Source organism: Sphaerodactylus townsendi, linkage group LG09 (assembly GCF_021028975.2).
Source record: "Sphaerodactylus townsendi isolate TG3544 linkage group LG09, MPM_Stown_v2.3, whole genome shotgun sequence".
NCBI lineage: Eukaryota > Metazoa > Chordata > Lepidosauria > Squamata > Sphaerodactylidae > Sphaerodactylus > Sphaerodactylus townsendi.
Window position 1 is genome coordinate 57,156,921 of NC_059433.1, and position 21,171 is coordinate 57,178,091.

General features: G+C 41.3%; 1 protein-coding gene across 1 annotated transcript in view; it reads right to left on the minus strand.

Moving 5' to 3' along the window:
• Positions 1-21,171, minus strand: part of CA8 (carbonic anhydrase 8) — a 61,759-nt gene that overhangs the window by 7,745 nt on the left and 32,843 nt on the right. The window contains exons 4-7 of the mRNA XM_048508486.1: positions 18,138-18,233; positions 12,781-12,843; positions 12,171-12,219; positions 6,338-6,450 (exon numbers count right to left, since the gene is read on the minus strand). Of these exons, the coding sequence (XP_048364443.1) occupies positions 6,338-6,450; positions 12,171-12,219; positions 12,781-12,843; positions 18,138-18,233 (321 nt within the window). The remainder of the gene's footprint in view (positions 1-6,337; positions 6,451-12,170; positions 12,220-12,780; positions 12,844-18,137; positions 18,234-21,171) is intronic.

A 21,171-nucleotide genomic window follows, 5' to 3' on the forward strand; every position in this document is an offset into this window, starting at 1 on the left:
TGCCCAATATTGTCTGTAAGAATTAAAAAGTCAAATCTATCTTCCAATCTGCAGGAAACCTTTGCTAGTACACTACCTTACAAGGTTTCTGCAGGGCAGAGACTGCTAGGTTGTGATGACTTGTGTCTGCCTCACACTGCTAGCTCACCTCACACTTCTTTGATAATGCTTGCTTACTTGATGAATAGTTTAAGAGATTGTGTTGCTAAGATTTTTGTTCATCCGACAATAGTGCTTCTAAAATCTCTTAGTGTTCCATTTTTAAAAATTAAAGAATGGAGCATCTTGTATTGACATTATGAATGGAAGCAAAATTTGGGAAAGTCTTGAAAAATGTTTTACATGGATGACTTACACATTTAATGATTTATTTTTCATTGATTTTAAATCTATATAACACAAATTCAAAAATAAAGATATTAAAATCCGAAGAATCCCTGAGAAAGTATGTGTCAATAGAAGCCTGAAAGGTTTATAGAAAGGTAACACCCTTCAGCTGAGACTAGAAGTGAAACTCCTCCAAGACAATCTGTAGTATAAGATTAAGTGATTTCTCTAGCACGCTTCAAAGCTTTCTCTCTTTATAAAGTCTTGGAGAAGTAAAGTAAAAGAAATGAGAAAAGAAAATGTTTCCCTCGTGTTTCCAATATTTTTGAGTAGTACAGGAAGAACTTCAAATAAGTGCCCTATGATGCGTACTGAGGAGATAGGCCACATTTTAAACAAAAATTGATGCTACAATATTTTCAATATAAAATCACAGTCTGCAAAAAGTGCTCTTTTCTGACATTTTGGTAGAACAAATGGATGCCAGCAACTTTAAAACCACAATAGCCCTTGAGATTTATGGTGGATAGTCCCTTTTAAAAATAATTCACAGAAGAAAATAAAATCTGTACAATCCTCCATTTTAAACCAATGTAGTAGGTAGAGTCATTTTCTATCCCTCACAGAGTATTATTTAAATATTCCAAAATGAAACAAAGTGCTAACTAGTGACATTTTCTGAAAACACCTTTTTCTTTTTAAAATGTGGATAGTTTTTGATGCAATCCAGAGGATCTTCTGTGGCAGCAATAGCCAGGTGCCCATGTAATACTGGTGGTCCTGGTCAGATCCCTACAGAAATTCTGCAGTGTGTGTGTGTGGAGAAATAACACATTCCCTCCACAAAATGTAGACCACATAAAGAGCATGATGGATTCCATAGCAACCATGGCAACACTCACAAATAAGGCACTGGTGGTCAATAACAGTCCTCTGAATAGCACACACAACTGTAGCTAATCACAACCTGCCAAAGCAGTTACTGTTCTTTTGTGCCCTTCTCCCCGTCCCCCCTCCCACCAATTGCCAGAGTACCAGGAGGAAATACCCAGCAACCGTGCAATCCCAGCAGAGGGATGTGACTGTAGTCTCCCTTCACATCCCACAGGAGAAGGGAACTCTCAGCGTAGAGAGGTCACCCACATGTCCCTAAGAAAGGGTCTGAGCATTATTTCTCCATATCACACAACTCCTTTCTCCCCCTTCTCCCCCCAAAAAAAGGAAAAAGAAGGGGGAGAGAAATTCTGGGCCTGAACCCTCAGTCCCCACACCCAGGGGTGTAGCTAGGGTAAATGGAGCCCGGGGCAAAATCTGAGTTTTGCGCCCCCCCCCCCCATTTGGGCAGCATCCCTCCCCCACCACGACCAAACAACATTTTTTGCACCAGGTCATCTCAAAGTCACCATTGCATTATAGAACATGGCCCAACACACAAATCTGAACACACCCAGGGCTCCCTAGTTTAAACAACATTGAAAGTGATGCTATTTTTGAAGGCAGGGAATCCACCCTGAAACAGCATCACTTTTAATGTTGTTTAAACTACAGAGCCCAGATTCTCCTTTTAAATCCACCTTAAGGGGATACTCTGGGCTCCCTAGTTTAAACAACATTGAAAGTGATGCTGTTTCAGGGTAGATTCCCCACCCCAAACAGTATCATTTTCAATGTTGGTTATTGTGGGTTTTCTGGGCTGTGTGGCCGTGGTCTGGTGTATCTTGTTCCTAATGTTTCACCTGCATCTGTGGCTGGTATTTTCAGAGGTGTATCACAGAGAGAAGTCTATTATACACTGTGTCCAGCCTTCTCTTATAACAGACTTCTCTCTGTGATACACTTCTGAAGATGCCAGCCACAGATGCAGGCGAAATGTTAGGAACAAGATCTATCAGACCACGGCTACACAGCCTGTAAAACTCACAACTACCAGTTGAATCTGGTTTTTGAAAGCCTTCAACAATACTTTTAATGTTTTTTTTAATCTAGGGAGCCCAGATTCTCCCTTTAAATCCACTCCAAAGGAGGTGGATTTAAAGAGAGAACCTGGGGAAAATTTGAGGGTGCCTGTCAGGGGAGCAATGTTTAAGCTAACAGTACCAAACTTTTAGGTTATCTTCAGAAGACTCTCCTGATTAAGCCACCCAGGTTTAGTGAAGTTTGGTTCAGGAAGCCCAAAGTTATGGACCCTCAAAAGGGTAGCCCCATCTACCATTAGCTCCCATTGGAAACAATGGAGGATGGAGCACCCCTTTTGGGGGTCCATAACTTTGGACCCCCTGAACCAAACTGCACCAAACCTGGGTGGTATCAGCAGGAGACTATCCTTATGATACCACCTAGGTTTAGTGAAGTTTGATTCAGGGGATCCAAAGTTATGGACCCTCAAAATGGTAGCCCCGTTTACTATTAGCTCCCATTGGAAATAATGGAGTATGGGGTCACCCATTTTGGGGGTCCATAGCTTTGGACCCCCTGAACCAAACTGCACCAAACTTGGCTGGTATCATCAGGAGAGTCACCTGATAATAGTCTGATAGTTTGGTGCTGCTAGCCTAAAAACTGCACCCCCTGCAGGCCAAAAATGGGAAAAACCCTGAAAAATAGAAAAAGCCACTAACGAACCTGCAATTTTTGCGCCCACCACAAGGTGGCGCCCGGGGCACTTGTCCCCGGATGTCCCCATGGTAGCTACGCCTCTGCCCACACCCAAAACCAGCAGCCTAACCAGTGGGTCAAGAAGGCAGATGCAAAATGGGCATGCCATCCTTATGCACTCCATCGTAGGTGGCACGGAAAGTAATATTAACAACCAAATGGGTTAAAGTATATATAAATACACAAAAGAAAACTATAACCAGGCTGTAGTATAATTGAAGGATCTCTGAATATAAAATCTTCCATATTCTGTTTTCTTAAGACAATGTGGCATTGAAGAGGGATCAGAGTAAGTTTTTGTCCTTTGGACAATGAATTTTGTTGATTTTGGTGTATTAAATTAATAACCAGGCACACTGTCACAGGAATATCCTTTATTGTGCTGTATTTATGTCAAGAGGCATGAGAGTCTTCTCAGTCCTGAGGAAGTATGATCCATAATTAATTGAGCACCAAATACCGTATATACTTGCATATAAGCCAAGTTTTTCAGCCCTGTTTTAAGGCTGAAAAATGCCCCCTCAGCTTATACATGAGTCACTGCTTACCAGCCGGCTCTTCAGGCCTCTGCCGAGGCTGGGGGCATGGCCGGGATGACCTCCCTGTGGCTGCACAAGCTGCTTGTTGCTGCCCTCCTCGGAGGGTGAAGGGGAACCCTGGCTGGCTGGGCTTCCTCAAACCCCAGAGGGAGAGGGAGCTCCTTATTTTGGCAGTGACTTCCCCTGATGTCATTGCCTAAATAAGGAGCTCCCTCCACCTCCCGGCTGGGTTTGAGGAAGCCCAGGCAGCCAGGAGGTGGAGGGAGCTCCTTGCTTCTGTTAAATAACACAGAGGCCATGCTCTTGGAAAAAGTAGCAAAATTTCTTTTACAAGTGACAGAATTTTCTAAGTAACACCCAATGCTAGATACAGTTTATCTGTCTGTGTTTTGAATGTACTTTTGATTTGTACTTCAGAAATGTCTGTAACGCTCTGGAGCCTATTTTAATATGCCTAATAAAGGTTGTTGTATTGTTGTGGGAGCTCCTTATTTGGGCAATGACATCAGGGAGAGTCACTGCCCAAATAAGGAGCTCCCTCCACCTCCCTCAAACCCAGCCGGGAGGTGGAGGGAACTCCTTATTTGGGCAGTGACTCCCCCTGATGTCATTGCCCAAATAAGGAGCTCCCTCCACCTCCTGGTTGCCTGGGCTTCCTCAAACCCAGCTGGGAGGTGGAGGGAGCTCCTTATTTGGGCAATGACATCAGGGGGAGTCACTGCCCAAATAAGGAGCTCCCTCTGCCTCCCGGCTTCCCACCTTTATTTATTTTATTTATTTATTTATTGAGCTTCTATACCGCCCCATCCCCGAAGGGCTCTGGGCAGTGTACAACATAAGAGAAGACAATATAAACAGTTAAAACATTTAAAAGCAGCGGCAACCATAAAAACATTTCTGATAAATATAATAAATTACGATAAATAGATGGCGTTCAGCGTCTAATGTTCCAATCTAAAAATTCCCTCCCCCTTCCAAAAGGGAGGAGTGGCGAGTCTAAGATGACAGTTGGCCCAGGTGTCAGGGCCGGGGAAGGGGGCACCATCAACGGCCGGTACCTCCAAAGGCCCGGCGGAACAGCTCCGTCTTACAGGCCCTGCGGAACTCGCCGAGGTCCCGCAGGGCCCGGACAGTTGGAGGAAGAGCGTTCCACCAGGCCGGGGCCAGAGCCATAAAGGCTCTGGCCCGTGTGGAGGCCAGCCGTATCGCCGAGGGGCCAGGGACCACCAGTAGATTGGCCTCCGCTGATCGAAGAGGTCGTGCACTTTGGCTTATATATGAGTCAATATGTTTTCCCAGGTTTTGGTAGTAAAATTAGGTGCCTCGGCTTATACACGAGTAGGCTTATATACAAGTTTATATGGTAAGTGGATCATCCAGAGAACATTATTGCAATCTGCCAAGAAGGGACTGCTGGCTGGGAGCCCAGCCAGTGGCGGGGGAGGGGAGTCTGCTGCCCCTGATCTCAGAGAGCAGCTTTTATAAACATGGAGGCTAGGGGGCGGGGCTTGTGGAGGCACAGCCACACCCAGTGGCCCCGCCCCCAAACTCTCCCCATAAAAAATCTATACGTATGTCCCTGCTAGGCAGAAAAAAAACTGAAGACCATACAGATGCAGAATAAGGAGAGCAAACCAATCACTCAATTCACATAAGTTTAAGATAATGGCAAAACAGAAATAACAAGGCAAGAAAAAGTAATAGAGAGGCAAAAGAAAGGTAGTGCAGGAAAAGAAAGCAAGTGATTCTGTCCATCACTGAAGATAAGTGGCAATATTTATAACAAGAATAATTGGACAAAGAGAAAAAAGAAGAGGTCCCATTCAGATCTCCAACAAAAAACAGAAAAAAACACCAAGGGAATGCTCAAAAATGAGCAAACCCAAAATATGTATCTGGTAAAATACAGGTAATGTGGAGAGAAAAGAATAAAATGATTAAAAGTGTCAGATGCTAAAAACAAATACAGTAAAACAACAACATCATCGACTGCATGATGTAACAAGAAGTAAAAGTCAGTATTTTATGAAGCCAGTATATTCCAGTGGCCAGATAATGTTTATTAAGAAGTAAAGCCTTGGGCTATTTTTCAGACTCAACTGCAGTCTGGCTGACCAGATTTTTTTGGGCCGAAGGGACCTGATGACTTATGATGGTTTGTATATGTGAATGGACCATATTAAGACAGATTTCATATAATCACAAATGCAGTGTTTGAAATTTATTCATTGTACAGATGTAGCTGCTAATAAAGTACTGTAGAGAAAGGTATCAATGGACATGTATTTGTGAACCAATCCCTATCTAGTATGATTCCCATTAGGCATTATAATTGATGTTAAAGAGATAGTTACATGTTGTTAAAATATTATTTTCATTAAGACATATAGATACAAGTAAACATTAGTTACAAAAAGACATACAGACATCAAGAATAATTCAGTGCAATATAATCAACCTGGATCAATAATATTCATGGCTATTCAGAACATATTTTGTGTCTGTTCTGTCAACATCTAGCAGTGATTATTTGAAGGGATACTATTACAACAGACAGAATTTCTTGTGCTGCATTTTTTTCTTTCTTTTCTATGGTAAATGTTTTTTAAGTGCATGGGATAAATGGTAACAGGATTTTTTTTTAATTTCTCACCTTTCCATTTCTTTCAGTGAGACAAAAGATTTGACCTTTACTTTAAAAGCCATGTACTGACTGATCTAAGGAGATTTTCAAGATGAAACAACAATAATGCCCTGCTGTATTTTTGCACACTATAACCTTTCAGTGAGAATCATATTCTGAGGACAGTCATTACCTGAAGTTGGGATACAGTCAATGGATATCTAAATAATATCCATGTAACACCTTCACTGCAGGGTGGAACTGTAAGAGAGCCTTCGTACACCCAATAATCTCGTAACAGTGGGTCTGAAATTAAATGGATAACTTTTGTTTGAAAATAGTAATTTAGGAATCTTTAATATGATTTTTAAATGAAATGTTTGCATGTAATCACACACTGCCTTTTTTTTAGTAGTACATGTGGAAGCCATGGAAGGGGAGGGGCAGACTAGCCATTAAGGCTGCTGGGCAAAGTCCTGGTGAGTCAACGGCTGCCAACCCTTCTAGGGTTGCCCCTGGAGTCACTCTCTCACACATACTTGGGCCCCACCTGCCACAAAGTGGGCAGGAGCTGCTGCTGCCAGAAGTTTGTAGGCCAACCATTTCTCATGACTTGAAGGAGCAGCTGCCATGGCCACAGGTCAGCAGCCCAAGCCCTGTATGTGGTTGGGCAGTAGCTGCAGAAACACCCTGAGTGGGGCTCTGATCTAGCAGTGCTCTTTTCATAGGTGGAGGAAAAGCAAGCCTGGATTTTGTAGCTAACCAGTGTTGCCTTATCCCAAGCTAGTGGGCAGCCATTTTCCATTGAGCTGCATGTAGGCAGAGGGAAAAAGAGGAGTATTTCTGCTCTTGAATAAAAACTGAGTGGATGAAGCAAATGAATAGTGAGGAATTCCTCAGCTTGAGACATGCAGGAAAGGAAGAAATGGCAGATTCCTGAAATTGCATCAACCTGGAGTAACCACTGTTGGTTATCAGGTGTCCTTACACTCTCTCCCTGCGCTACATGGAATAGCTTTTCAAAGGCAGTGGATGGGCTTGGAAACTGTTTGATGAGGGTCAGCAAATTCAACAGCCAGTGGCCTCTCTTCTTCCTTCTGCTAGGGGAGGTGGCTGAGGTGGACTGGGATGGCACTAATCCATGGCCACTTTTGCCTCCCAAGCCTAACCTGTAATCCTATCTAGGGGTGTTTCATGATCAGTGATTTTGTTCATTAGACTGCAGCAAATTGCAAGTGAATGCTGTACCCAGGAAGGGTCTAATAAGAGTTGAATTTTTTTTCTCACATGGAGTCCTCCAATCAAGAAACCCTGCAGATTTCCCAGCATGCCCCCCCCCACACTATCTGGCTCTTCCTGTATGATCTCAGAGCAAGGTCCTCCCTCAAGCACAGCCAGCTCCAGACAGATTGTGAAAATCCTTTGTGAAGTCCATGACTCTCAGCACTATTGCTATACTATGGCCTTCTGCACAGCCATGGTAGGTGGTACTGTGCATCCAGGCATCAGAATCCTTTGTGCATACATGGCTTCCAAACCCTACTCTGTTGTGGATCTAGACCATATCTTGACACTTTAATATGGTTGTTGAGTATCGCTTTACTCTTTTTAAGAGAAATTAAATACACAAGAATGTTACCGCTTCAGTGTCATGCAATGAGTAAGGAACAAAACAGCTAAGACAATCCATAATATTTTGCCATTTTTAAAATAACGAGCAGCCTTGCAATTACTTCAACAGACTTAAAAGGATGTATCTTGGTGTAGGGATTGTACTCACACTGGATACTTCAAAAATTGGAAAGGACAATTGGGTCAGAGCAGCAACCTGTTTTTCTCCCCAGCAGATTGGCAACTACATATTTGGAGGATTAAACATCCTTTTACCCAGTAAATACTCCCTAATATTCAAGGCATCCAAACCTTTAAAAAAAATGTGGAAGATTGCACATTTTGGGTTGCACCTGATTTGGCCGAAAATAAAAGCTAAAAAAAATAGACTGCGGATTCTACTATGTACCAAGTTTATTGGGACTTAGTCATTATCTAGTCACATGCAGAAATCTATTTCTTTTAGAATTTTAAATAGGAAATTCACTCATACATCTCTCATTGAAATGAATAGAAGTTGCCCAACTGCAACTCCTGTCAATTATCTGATGCTTTACCATTGACTGATGGAGAAGTCCATGTTCATGGGTCAGCCAAACACATTCAGTTTGTACTATTCTTTTTTTTTGATGCGTGTCTTTGAGATTCCCGCTTTTTTGTTTCTGACAGGCATGTGCAAGTGATGTCAAGTTCAAAGAGATACCCAGTTCCTTTCCAGTCACTGATTTATTCATACAAAGCAACCTCAGCTGATCATGTATTAAAAGAAAAGTGCTATCAAGTTGCAGGTGACTTATGGCAACCTTGTAGGGTTTTCATAGCAAAAGACAAACGGGGGTGTTTTGCCATTGCCTGCCTCTGCATAGAAATCCTGGACTTCTTTAGTGATCTCCCATCCACGCAACCAAGATCAAGCCTGGGCTTGATCCCCTTTCAAGTCTAATATCGGGCTTGCCTGTGCCATCAGAGCCTGGGCAAACATGTATATCCTGGTGCAACGGCACTCTTACACAAACTACTATCACTTTCCACACAGTTAAAATGCTAGTTAAATAAACTGCACCAAAATTGCAGGCTATAGCTGCTAGTGGAAAATGCCATCTTATTAGATCCTGTTTGAATTTCACTTCACTGCAATGCAGAGAAATAACTATTTTGAGAACTATGACTCATCATTATGAAGAACACAAATGTTACCTGCTAGATATTCAATATGCACTGAGCAGACAGCCACTATTCATCATCACTTGCTGTTCGGGTGGGATACATCATTGTCAGAGATATCTTTTCTGGTAATCCAATTAAACTAAAATTGTTCTACAAAAAGAGGTACTATCAATTGATAAGGTGGCAGAAACCATTTTAATGGTTGAAGACTGCAATAAAAGTTGACTATCATTATTATTATCATCATCATCATAATCATCATCATCATCTATATATCTGTTTCTTAATTGTGAGTACAAATGTGGATACCTAAGTCCACAGATCAGGCCCACACAGAGTGAAAGGAGATTTTTTTTTCTACATTTGGGGGGCTCTCCGTATTTGCAGAAAAATCAGAAAACTAAAAAAATTACATTGGGAATTTAAATACCCCCTCTCAAATGAAAAGCTTCTCTGCCCATGCACAGAACACTTACCAGAAGAAAGCCAACCTGCAGCTACCACCTTGGCTCCTGAGGGCCCTTCCACTTATGTGGAGGGTCCTGCTAGCTGCCAGGGGCCCTGCCACCAACATGGTAGCTCTGGACAGTCCTGCCAGATGCCTGGGGCCCTGGGTAAGGAAAGGAAGGGGGAGAGAGATGGGACAATATTGACAGAGAAGGGTACTGGAGAAGCAAGTAGGCTAAATTATCTGAGAAGGGGGAGAGGGAGAGATATGGGGCGAAGAATGATGGAGAAGAGGGACAGAAAGAGAGGTGGGAAGGGAAAGGGAAAAATAGAGTGGGAAAGATTGACACAGAAGAAGAAAAAGGGAAAAGGAGAGGAGAGGAGAGGAGGTAAGGTCGTTAGGGGAAGGGAAATGGAAGGAAATTATTTGAGGAAAGGGAAGGGAGCAAAGTCGGCCAAATCTGAGCATATTTAAATAGGGTGATTGGAGCTGTGAATTGACATGATAGAATAGATCTTTCTACAGTCTGGAAAAAAAATTCCTAGATTTGCATAAAAATCTGAAATTAAAGAAATATATTGGGGGGAGGGGTAAAAAGAAAGCCCTGACCTGGATAACCCCAGGCTAGCCTGACTCATCAGATCTTAGGACTGAAGCAGGGTAGGCCCTGGGTACTATTTAGTTGGGTGATCTCCAAGGAAGATCAGGATCATGAAACGTTTGCCAGCAAAGGCAATTGACCTACAATTTTATCTTGCCTTGAAAACCCTACAACAGGGATTGCTGCAAGTCTTGTGACTTGATGACACAAAAAAATGGATTTTTAAAAATGGAAGCTCTCAGTAATAGTTGCTAGGCAACAGCATCCTAGATTTGATTTCTGTCAGTAAAAGGCAAGGCAGGGAGAGAGTTCCAGACCTGTTTTGATCTTTGAGGGATAAATCATTGGAGCAGCCCTAGCTAGGTTTGATCACTTCAGATTAGGAAATTCCTGGAGATTTTGTGGTGGAGTCTGAGGAGGGCCAGATTTGGAGAGGGGAGAGGTTTCAGCAGGATATAATACCATCAAGTCCACACTCCAGAGCAGCCATTTTCTCCATGGGAACAGAGTTCTGTTGTCAGGAGTTCAGCTGTAATTCTGAAAGATTTCCAGGTCTCTCCAGATGGTTGGCAAACCTAGACATAGCAGCAACTTCTGGGTAATGTAATATAGCGTTGCCAGGTTCTTGTTTGAATATTTGCTACTACCACTAACATCTGCACCTGCGAGTGGCTCCACCCCTGGCAACTAGTAGAGAATGGGGAGAGGACTTAGTAGGTGACCATTGCCAATGCAACAACATAAATTCTGGAAGTGATACCATCACATCAGCAATCTTGGAGGAGACATTTGGGCAAAAACTCTATGGTAGAAGCTGTTTTACTATAGAGTTTTGGCCAGATACCACTTCAATATCACTGACATGATGATGTCACTTCCAGAAGTGATGTCATGGTGCTGACGAGATGGGGGTCTTATTTTAAACCCAGTAAACCCAGCTGGATAATGCAGGGGAGGGGGCCCAAATTGGAGGATCCCCAATCCCTAGCAGAGACTGACAATCCTAACCTGATACCACCTAACTAGGTCTAGCTGCTTGCTTCTGTTCAACAGCAGCCACCCTGTGAAAGTCAGTGTGGTATAGTGGTTAGAGCTTCAGTACAGGGTCTGGAAGACCCAGATTCAAATGTCCATCTTCCTGTGGAAGGTCACTGGGTAATATAGAGCCAGTTGTATGCTTTCAGTCTAACCTACCTTGCTGGATTGTTGTGTGGATAAAAGGGGGGAGAAGAGAATGATGTAAGTTGCTGTGGTTCCCACTGTAGAGAAAGGTAAGGTAAAAATGAAGAAATAATAAATACAGCTGAAGAATGGAAAAAGGCAAAAGGTAGGTTAGTGAATGGCTGAGAAGAGTTTAATGCAGGGGGAGGGATGAGGAAATAGTGTGGAGAGGGGAACAGCGTCTTTAAGGGTTCCCTACTATGCAAGTGGGCATTGCTAAGTTGCCAGCACCAAAAAACTGGGCTGAAGTTTTCCTAGGCAGAGGTTGCTGGGAGTGGGGAGAGATGGAAAGCTAAAAACAGAGGGGGAGATATAGGCCCCTTCCGCACATGCAAAATAATGCATTTTCAAACCACTTTCACAACTGTTTGCAAGTGGATTTTGCTATTCCGCACAGCTTCAAAGAGCACTGAAAGCAGTTTGAAAGTGCATTATTCTGCATGTGCAGAATGAGCCATTGATAGGTTGGCTGTTTTTTGTGGGAAGGAGATAGGGTTACCAACTCAAGGTTTGGAAATACCTGGAGATTTAAGTGGAGACTGGGGAAGGTGGGATTTGAGGACCAAGGGACCCTGGAAGGCTATAATGCCATAGACCCTCCAAAGCAGCCAATTCGTTTAGGGGAACTGGGGTTACCAACCTCCAAGTGGGTGTTGGGGATCACCTGAAATAACAATTGCTCTCCAGATGAAAGAAATTAGTTCCCTTGGGGAAAATGGTTGCTTTGGAGGATGGACATTATATCCAACTGAGGTCACTTCCAAAATCTTAACTTTCCAAGGTTCTACCCACAAATCTCCAGGAATTTCCCAAGCTAGAGCTGGTAACCCTAAGGGGAGAAGGAACCAGGAAAAGGAGAGAGTCTATAGAGGCTTTTATGAAAGGGAAATAGGAAATAATGCAGGAGAGGAAAATTAGATTCCTCCCATAAGTTCTACTGCTGAATAAACATTTTGCAACATAAGAAATAACATTTACCTGGCAATAAAGTATTGGGATTAAAACAGGGTATTGTCTTGGTCTTCCCCTGAAAAATTAACAAAAAACAATTTTCTCCAGATGATAATAGGAATCAGTGGCAGTTTATTAATTTTATGATTCATGAAACTATTCCATAATGTACCACAATAACTATTTTAAATGCATAAAAAGCAACCCTTTATTTAAAAACAAATCCAACAATGAAAACCAGCAAAGCTCCTTTGACACTAACATATACCTTTCAGTCAAAATGGAAAAGGACCATTTCAGAGAATGTATTGATTTTGGATTATTCTCCTGGTAGATTAATAGCCCTTAATTCAAAGCTAAATGTATATCTAAAGAAAGGATTTGGAGTACTGAATAACAATATCATTTAAATACTGCTACAAAATATAATTTTTCAGAGACAAGGTCTTGCCTTCTAACTATATGGCTAATTTGCTCATTCCCAAACACTGGAAAGCTTTTTATGATAAATGTTTTAGCACTGATATTTTTTACATTTCCCCCTTGCTTATTCTATGCACTACCCCCCCCCCCACCAATCTAGTTAGTCTATCTGTTAATAAATGAACATATCCTTTTCTTTTTAAGGATGCCATACCTTGTACTGGATATCTTGCAGAATATCAGTCACAGCTTTTAGGCCTGAATGTTCTTTTCCTATCTAAAACATAATGGTCAATAAATAAGAACTAACACACAATGTTATGGAAACTTCCTTTCAAAACTTCCTTTAAAAAAATCTGTATAATGACAAACTCATCCACAATCTGTAAACCCAAAATTAAGGAACCTTTCTACATAGCCTTCCAAATCTGTGACTCAAAGAGATGCAGGAAAAGGAATGCAATTTACAACAGCAGGCAGAAGGAGGAGCCAAATAGCATGAAGCTGCCTTCTTTGGGACAGATTTGTGAGTGTGTGGGGGGGGAGGGGTTTGAAGCTTATATAAGAGCAGGCATCATCCCCACCCTTTCTATAGTGGCAACTGCGGCTGACATGGTTGGCAAGACATGATCCAGACATTAAGCGGAGTCAAGGAATGGTTGAATTTATCTCTCCCTTACGTGAGACCCAATGTTGGAAGATCCTGGTGGGTGGGGAGGTACCCCCAAGTTCTAGAGCCAATTTTGGCTGGGTTGACTGCAGAGGAGCTTGAAGCCATACCTCAAGAGTATCCTTAATGTAAAGGAGGTATTTGAAGAAACTGAATGTGACACTCTCCCTCCTCATCGTGAGAATTGTATGTGTGGAGGAGGCAAAGCTTCCCAAGGGGAGGTTATACCCCATAAGTCAAGAGAGCTGGAAGTTCTGAGGGAGTTCATAGGCAAGAATCTGAAGTGGGGGTTTATCCGATCCCCCTCTTCTCATATGGTGGTTCCTGTCCTATTTCTGAAAACAAGTTTGGCTTAAATGCCATCTCCATGCCATTGCCGCTTATTATTGGCATGTCTGACTAAAGGGAACGTATTTACCAAATTGGGCTTGAGAGAGGTTTATTATAGAGTCCAGATCCACAAGGGCGATGAATGGAAGACAAGTTTCAATTCTCAACTCAGCCAATTTTAATATCTCATTATGCTCTTTGGGTTGAGTGGGGCGTCAGGAGTGTGTATGAACTTGATAAATGAGGTGTTACATGAACATTTATATAAAGGAGTTGTGCTTTATCTGGATGATGTACACAAATTGTACCAAGACCGTGGAAGGGCATGTGCACTGGTGCAGTCAGTTCTAACCAAGCTGAGGGGTAACTCTCTGTATGTGAAGCTCTCCACATGTGCATTTCACAAGGACAAGCTGGACTTCTTGGGCTACTTAATATCAGCATCTGGTATTGAGATGGACCCGGGCAAGGTACAAGCTGTATGTCCTTGCATACAAAGGCAACTCCAAGCCATCCTCAGTTTTTGCAGTTTCTATCACACAGACTGCTTTCCCCTTGACTTGCTCAAAACCAAGGGGATGGGCCTAAAGCCAAGGCACCGGGGGCGGGGGCAGGAATAATCACCCAAGTGTCAGTGGGTTTTCAGGGATTTAAGACAGCTGTTCACCTCTGAGCCCATTTTGCAGACTATCTCAAGCGATTCATTGTGCAGACTAATGCCAATGTGGTAGTCGTGGATGAAGCCCAATGAGGGGAGGACAGTTGGTTATACCCAAGGCTGGAGGGGGCTTTATGCCCATTTGAGGTATGTATCAACCATGGAAGTGTGGAGGCATAGTCATCTCTTCAGAGGTTCAGTGCAAAGCAACTATGGTGGGCAGAGTTCTTCTCCAAGTTTAATTTCTAAAGTTTCTTCCACAGAAGAGTAACTTTCTGGCTGATGCTTTATCCTACCTTTCTCAACATGACAGTAAACAAGAGAAGGTGATTGATACTGTGTTCACTCAAAAGCAGTTATGGTTGGGAGTAATGACTCGTGGCCAAACTCAAGCCCAAAGAGCTGCCACCCAAAATGGAAGGGAAGCCAAAACATCCGGTGCTGAGACCCGAACCAAGTCTCCTCTGACACAATTAATCTGAGAAGCCCTCCAGGGGGATAGAGAGGCACAACTTCTCAAAGAGAAGTTAGTGAGCAGGGATGAACTGCTGTGCTCTGGGGCCCAGATTTATATTCCTGAGGTCATCCACAAATAGGTGCTGTCGGTTTGCCATGACTCCAAGTCTGCTGGACATTTTGGATTTGTCAAAACTTTGCATTTGACCTGTAGTCAGTTTTGGTGGAAATCTCTATGGAATGATGTGGAGACCTTTGTGCAGGGTTGTCCTGTGTGAACTATGGCTAAACAGGCCCCGGATAAAACCCAGGGTCTGCTAAAACCTTTGGAAACTTCTCAGAGTCCTTGGTTGGTGATTGCAATGGACTTTATAACAGACCTACCCCTTCAGGCAAGGGAAGATAGAAATTTGGGTGGTAGGGACACCTTTTCCAAACAGGCTCTAAAGCAACTCCCTATGGTGCAAAAGTTGATCAAGTTGTTTGTGAGTCATATTTATAGGTTACATTCAATCCCAAGTAAAATAATTTCTGAGGAGCACAATTTGTGTCCAAGGTCTGCCAGTGTTTTCTAAAATTGTTGGGAGTGGAACAAGGATTAAGCTCCACCCACAATCCTGAAACGGATGGGCAATTGGTGAGGGTGAACCAGGTGTTTGAACAGTACCTGAGATACTGTATCAACTATCATCAAGACAACTGGACTGACCCACTTCCATTTGTTGACTATGCTTACAATAATGACATACATAGAACTACTGGACAGTCTCCCTTCAAAGCAATCTATGGACAGGAGGGAAAATTGTTACTTTTATTGGAAGGGAAGGCAGAGGGGCCAAAGGACTTGCAGGACTAGTTAGGGGACATTCAGATATATACAAGGCTTTAGTTAAGAACAAAGAGACTTATAAGTTCCAAGCTAACAAAAAATGCAAGGATGTGTGCTTTGAGGTGAAGGATTTGGTTTCATCTCCACGAAGAACCTACATTGTATGACGCCTAGCCAAAAGCTTCAAAACGGTGCATGTTATAAGTGACTGTGCAAATTAAGTTGCCTAAGATTTATAGATTCTGTGCATCCTGTGTTTTATTCCTGCCTCCTGAAAAAAAGCACCTCCAGCTGACCTGTGGCACCCACAAGTGGAAGTGCCTTCTCCCTTTCTTATTGATCAACAGGAGCACCACAAAGTTGAATGCATCCTGAACTTTAGAATAAACCACAGCTGCTTGCAAGATGTAGCTGCTTGGAAACATTTTCCTGAGTGAGAGAATGAGTGGGTCAATCCATCAGCTGTCTGGTCCCCCTGTTTTGTGCATGAATTTCACTGTAGTTATCTTCAGTACCCTGGGGTCGCCCAGGAATGATTTTAAGGGGGGCAGAATGTCAAATGATTTTAAGGGGGGCAGAATGTCAGAACCTGGCCCAATCCTGTCATGTCTCCCACCCAGGATTTGGGATCCTGTCTCTGGGACTGCTTACTGTTTCTTCCCTTTAGGTTTCGCTTTAATGAGGGAACTAATCTGCTCATTAGATACCTGCTGGCTTTTACCATTCAGAGCATTGGGAAGTGTGGGTTGTTTTGGTCTAGTGAAGGCCATGCTGTCTCCTTCCTGTGAGATTGGAGGGATGCTGCCCCCCCCCTTGGGAACTGGTACTGAGGGGTGGTGTTATATAATGTGGAAGGAGCATGGACAGGAGGTATAAAAGAGTAGTTTGGGCACTTAATCCTTAGTTCTTGCAATGGGGATCTAAATGCTTAATCCTGAAGCTGTTCTCAATAAAGGAAATCGTTTGAACATGAAGTCTCGTTATTGAACAGTCCGGGGGCATGGCAGGTATTCACATCCAAACCACCAATTATTATCAGAATCCAGTTGCTCTTAACTACAATTGAATATCAAAGTCTTTGATAGAGTTTGGGTTTCTTCCATTAGGTCATAAATAAAAGAACATACTTTACTTCATCAAATTTAAGGATGTGGTGCAGACAGTTTCAATTAAAATAAAAACTCTAGTAATGCAAAAGTGGAGAAGTAGCAAAAGGGAAAAAGATTTATTTAACTGTTTTATATAACTTTCTGAGTAACTCCAGGGTTAGCTTTGCTGAAATTGGAAGACAGCTTACAAAGCAATTATATAACAGTCCTCTAGGATACAGAACCGAGAGAAATGAAAGTTACTTTCATTATTTTTACTAGTTCTATCTCTGTGTCAAAAGCCATCAACAATATATTTTTATATTCAGTACATTGTTACATTCAAGTTTGGAGCTATTTATAATCATATTATGAAAAATTACAAATTAATAGATGCTGAAAAAAATAAAAGTAATATAAAATATGAACAACGTTCTTTCTGTTCCCCTAAGAAACAAAAGGATTAAATAACTAGGATCTCAACCATTCAAATTAACTCAAAATCATTTGAAAATGTTCCAAACTAGAGCCAGCGTGGTACAGGGTTAAGAGCAGATGGACTTTAATCTTGAGAATGAGGTTTGAGTCCCAAATGAGCCAAATGAGCAGCAGCGTCTTATCTGATTTGTTTCCTCACTCCTACATTCTTGCTGGGTGACTTTGAGCTAGTCACAATTCTTCAGAACTCTATCAGCCCCACCTATCTCACAAGGTGTCTGTTGTGAAGAGAGGAAGGGAAATGAGTTTGAAAGTCCCTTTGAGTCTACTTACAGGAGAGAAAGAGGGGTATAAATCCAAACTCCTCTTCTTTAGAAATATCAATTTTAACAGGGATCATGTGCACAAGTACAGTTCTTTAAGGTATTCCCAGCTGCCCGACATTGTTAACCTAGTACTTAATGTGATATTCAATATCAGCCATAAGGTACTTACTAGTGAGGTTTAGTATCCCAAAAAATCGTATGAGAACCAGTTTTTTTTCCTATCAGCCCCAGATGTCCAATACCCTCATATTCCTTTTCCTCATAGATACCCAGACCTCTATTTTTTATCTTCTCTGATGCTACTAAATGTTAAGCACTTACAGATATTCTAAGCAACATATATGGTCTTGTACATTTGTTCTAAGAAAAACGTTACTATTGAAAAACTATATATTTACATAAAATATCTAAGTAAATGCTATATATTAATCATAGTTTTAACACTGTTATATGTCATCTACAATTTTAAATTAACGACAAGTCCTTTCCCCATATAAATATATGTTTTTGGAAACAAATATTTATTTCCATATTGTGACACCTTGCAAATCAGACATACAGCATTCTGTGAGTTCCGTTCAACATTGTGTGAAATATAAAACATAGGAACAATATTCTTCTTACTGGACTGAGGGCTGCCATCTTCTGTTTCATAGTAGCCGTTCAAGAAAGCAATTTATAGCCACTGTTTCTCCTATCACTGCAGCTGTGCCAAGAAAAGCTAAAGCCAACACTCTCTTTACAATAATCAGTCACAATAATAAGAGAACAGTTACCTGCACAAATAAAGCAATGATGGTGATGCCATTCTTCTTCCCAATTGCCTCATCAATACCATGGTACATTGTGGAGTTCCAGTGAATTAGGTGAAGCTGCAAAACAGGAAAGAAAAAAGATCACTTGTAGAAAACCAACATGATCATTGACTACAATTGCCTCAAGTGTTGGTTACTGGAGCCATTTCTAGACACCGCCCAGTACCTACACATTTTTCAAGATGTTAAATGTCAATTTACTAATTGGACTGCAGAGATAGAATGAAAGAAAATAAACGAGTTTCATAATAAAGGACAATGTCTCATTTACTGCAGACTTGGGAGTAAAGAATATTCACCCCTCTTCTTTTTTGAGATTGTCAAAGACCTGTCCCAGCCTTTGGGAGGTAGCAATGCCAAGCCCTGGTAATTTATGCTCCTAGGTTGCCACATCAAATGATCATCAGTGAACCAATCAGATTAGGCATGGTCCAAACATTCTCAAAACAAGCTCACTTTCCCCCCTCCCTCCTAAACTGAAAAGTCATTCAATTAAGTATTAAGAAACCAGTTACATCTGGAAGAAAATTATGATGATGATCTCAAAGCAGCTAATTGGGCTGATGACTTTAGAGCAAAATACGTTGATCTCCAAATACCAACACCTGCTTTCTGAGCTTTGTGGAATGGTGAGAAGGAAAAATAATTTTTGGTAGTCCATTTAATGTTCAAGATGGAGTCTCTCTGGATATAACAAAGTACTCATTCTCTTGACAGAGGTCAAGCCAATGAAAAAGAGCAGAGTCTCAGGAAAGGGAGGAAAGGGGTATTCTAGCATTAACCCTCCTTTTAGACTGGATATTTAGGGAGCTTATATTGAAAATTTGACAAATGAGTTTTACCTGTTATCTGCAATTCTTGATAATCTTCCATTTATATAAGATGATAAATGGTCACCTTTATGAGAATTTCTAACTACTGCCACAAGTGTAACTGGCATATGCCATTGCAGACATTTTTAGGATGCCTCATCAGAGTTGCTTTTAAAAGTGTTTTTCAACATCATGTGCAGATCCCTCATCCCTCTTTCAAATAACTATAAGGAATCCATCGCTGTAAAAGTGAAGGGTTAAGTGTTACAAATGAAGGTCACCCAGAGATATTCAGCCCTATGTCCACTGGAGTCACTGTGGTTGGTGGGAAAGGTAAGGGACCAATACTTTGATGGTCATGTTCCAATAGAAGACATAGTTACTGCTTGTTGTCATTTACATTTTTATTTCACTCTTCTTGCCACGCATCACAATAATGCCTCTAATTCCAAATAATGCCTACTCAACATTACAGATAGGCTGGAAGACAGCAACTGGGATGAAGCAACTGAGATCTGGTGAACTTATGAGCAAAGATTGAACTCTTGTCTCTCTGCCCTTCCTCTAACACTCTGTTCATACCAGCTGCATATCTACTATACCACAGCAGAACTTAGCTGTAACTAGCAAGATGTTTTCCCACATCAGAGAGGGAAGGAGAGCAAATGAGGGATCAGTGTGCAAACACAACTACTTATTGATCACATTTAAGCAATCTAATCCTATTGACCTAAATATAACTTGGAGCAACCTAACTAGAAAGGATTGCAGTCTGTAGTATGTGACATGAAAACCCAATATATGGCTAATATATGGTCTTGTATCAAAATGTTACGCACCATAATATAAAATACAGAACAAAAGAAGATATTGTTTTTATACCCTGGTTTTCTCTGCCTTTAAGGAGTCTCAAAGCAGCCTACAACTAATTTCCATTTCTCTCCCCCTAACAGATACCTTGTGAGAAAGGTGGGGCTAAGAGAGTTCTCAGATAACTGTGACTAGCCCAAGGTCACCCAGAAGGCTTTGTGTGTGGGAGTGGGAAAGCTCATCAAACAAGATTCCACAGATGGAAGAATGGGGAATCAAACCCAGTTCTCCAGATTAGAGTCCACCAGTGTTGGCTCACACTATGATAATATACTACCAGCTGTGTATTGATGAAAACACAGGGGAAAACACAGCTTACACCAGTACATCTAAACTTAGTTGTTTTGACATTGAAAACCCTTCCGACTTGGTGCCTACTGACAGGTCTCTCTCAGCATAAAGCATCCTGCAAGCATGTTTTGAGCTGGGAAAATTGGACCATTCCACTGTGAATTCTCGGAAGAAGGGTGAAATGTAAGTGTGAAGACTTAAACCCAAGTTTTCTACTCTCAGAATTTTAAAATGCTTCTTTTGTCAAATGGATCAATATATGCAAAAATATCACTATTTTAATTAAAAATATAACACATAATTTCAGAACTATTAAGAAATGTACAATTTCCTATCTGCTTTGTTCAAAAATACATTCTACATAAGTTAGTTAAAACAAAGCACTAAAAATTTTCAATTCAAGCACCCACAATTAGATACAAGTTGGTTATAGTCATTCAATATATAAAGCTTTTTGAATACCAAGCTGAGTAATAAAGAATCAAATTATACTGTTTAATAATGTTCTTCTCATAGTATCCTCACTTTTACAAGCATTTAACATTTCTACTTTTACCATTCCACTTTTGTCTAATGTTAAATGGTTTATTTAATTAGCAAAGCATATGTTGACATTTCATATTCAGTCTCTTCAAGCATAACAGCAATTTTTAAAAAATGAACAGCAAGCAGGATGCTTGCTATTATCCACCAGAGGGTGCTCATGTTATCTCAGGAGTATAAAATACAGCTCAAAGAAAATAAATCAAAAAGTTTGTTTATGCATATCCATAGAAATTTTTGGTAAAGAGTTAAGTCCCTGCCACTGGCCCTGTTTGGAAAACAATGACCCAAGTCACTCCTACTATTATCTCTTTTAATGTCAATGTATACTTTGCCTTCACAAGATATAACAATGCTACAATTGATAAGCCTACAGTGACCTAAGTCTAAGTCACTAGGCCTTTTTAATGGCTTTCATTATAGGGGTCATATTCAAAGAGGTAAAGATTTCAAGCCAACTTTTTTCTCTTGTAGTTTAA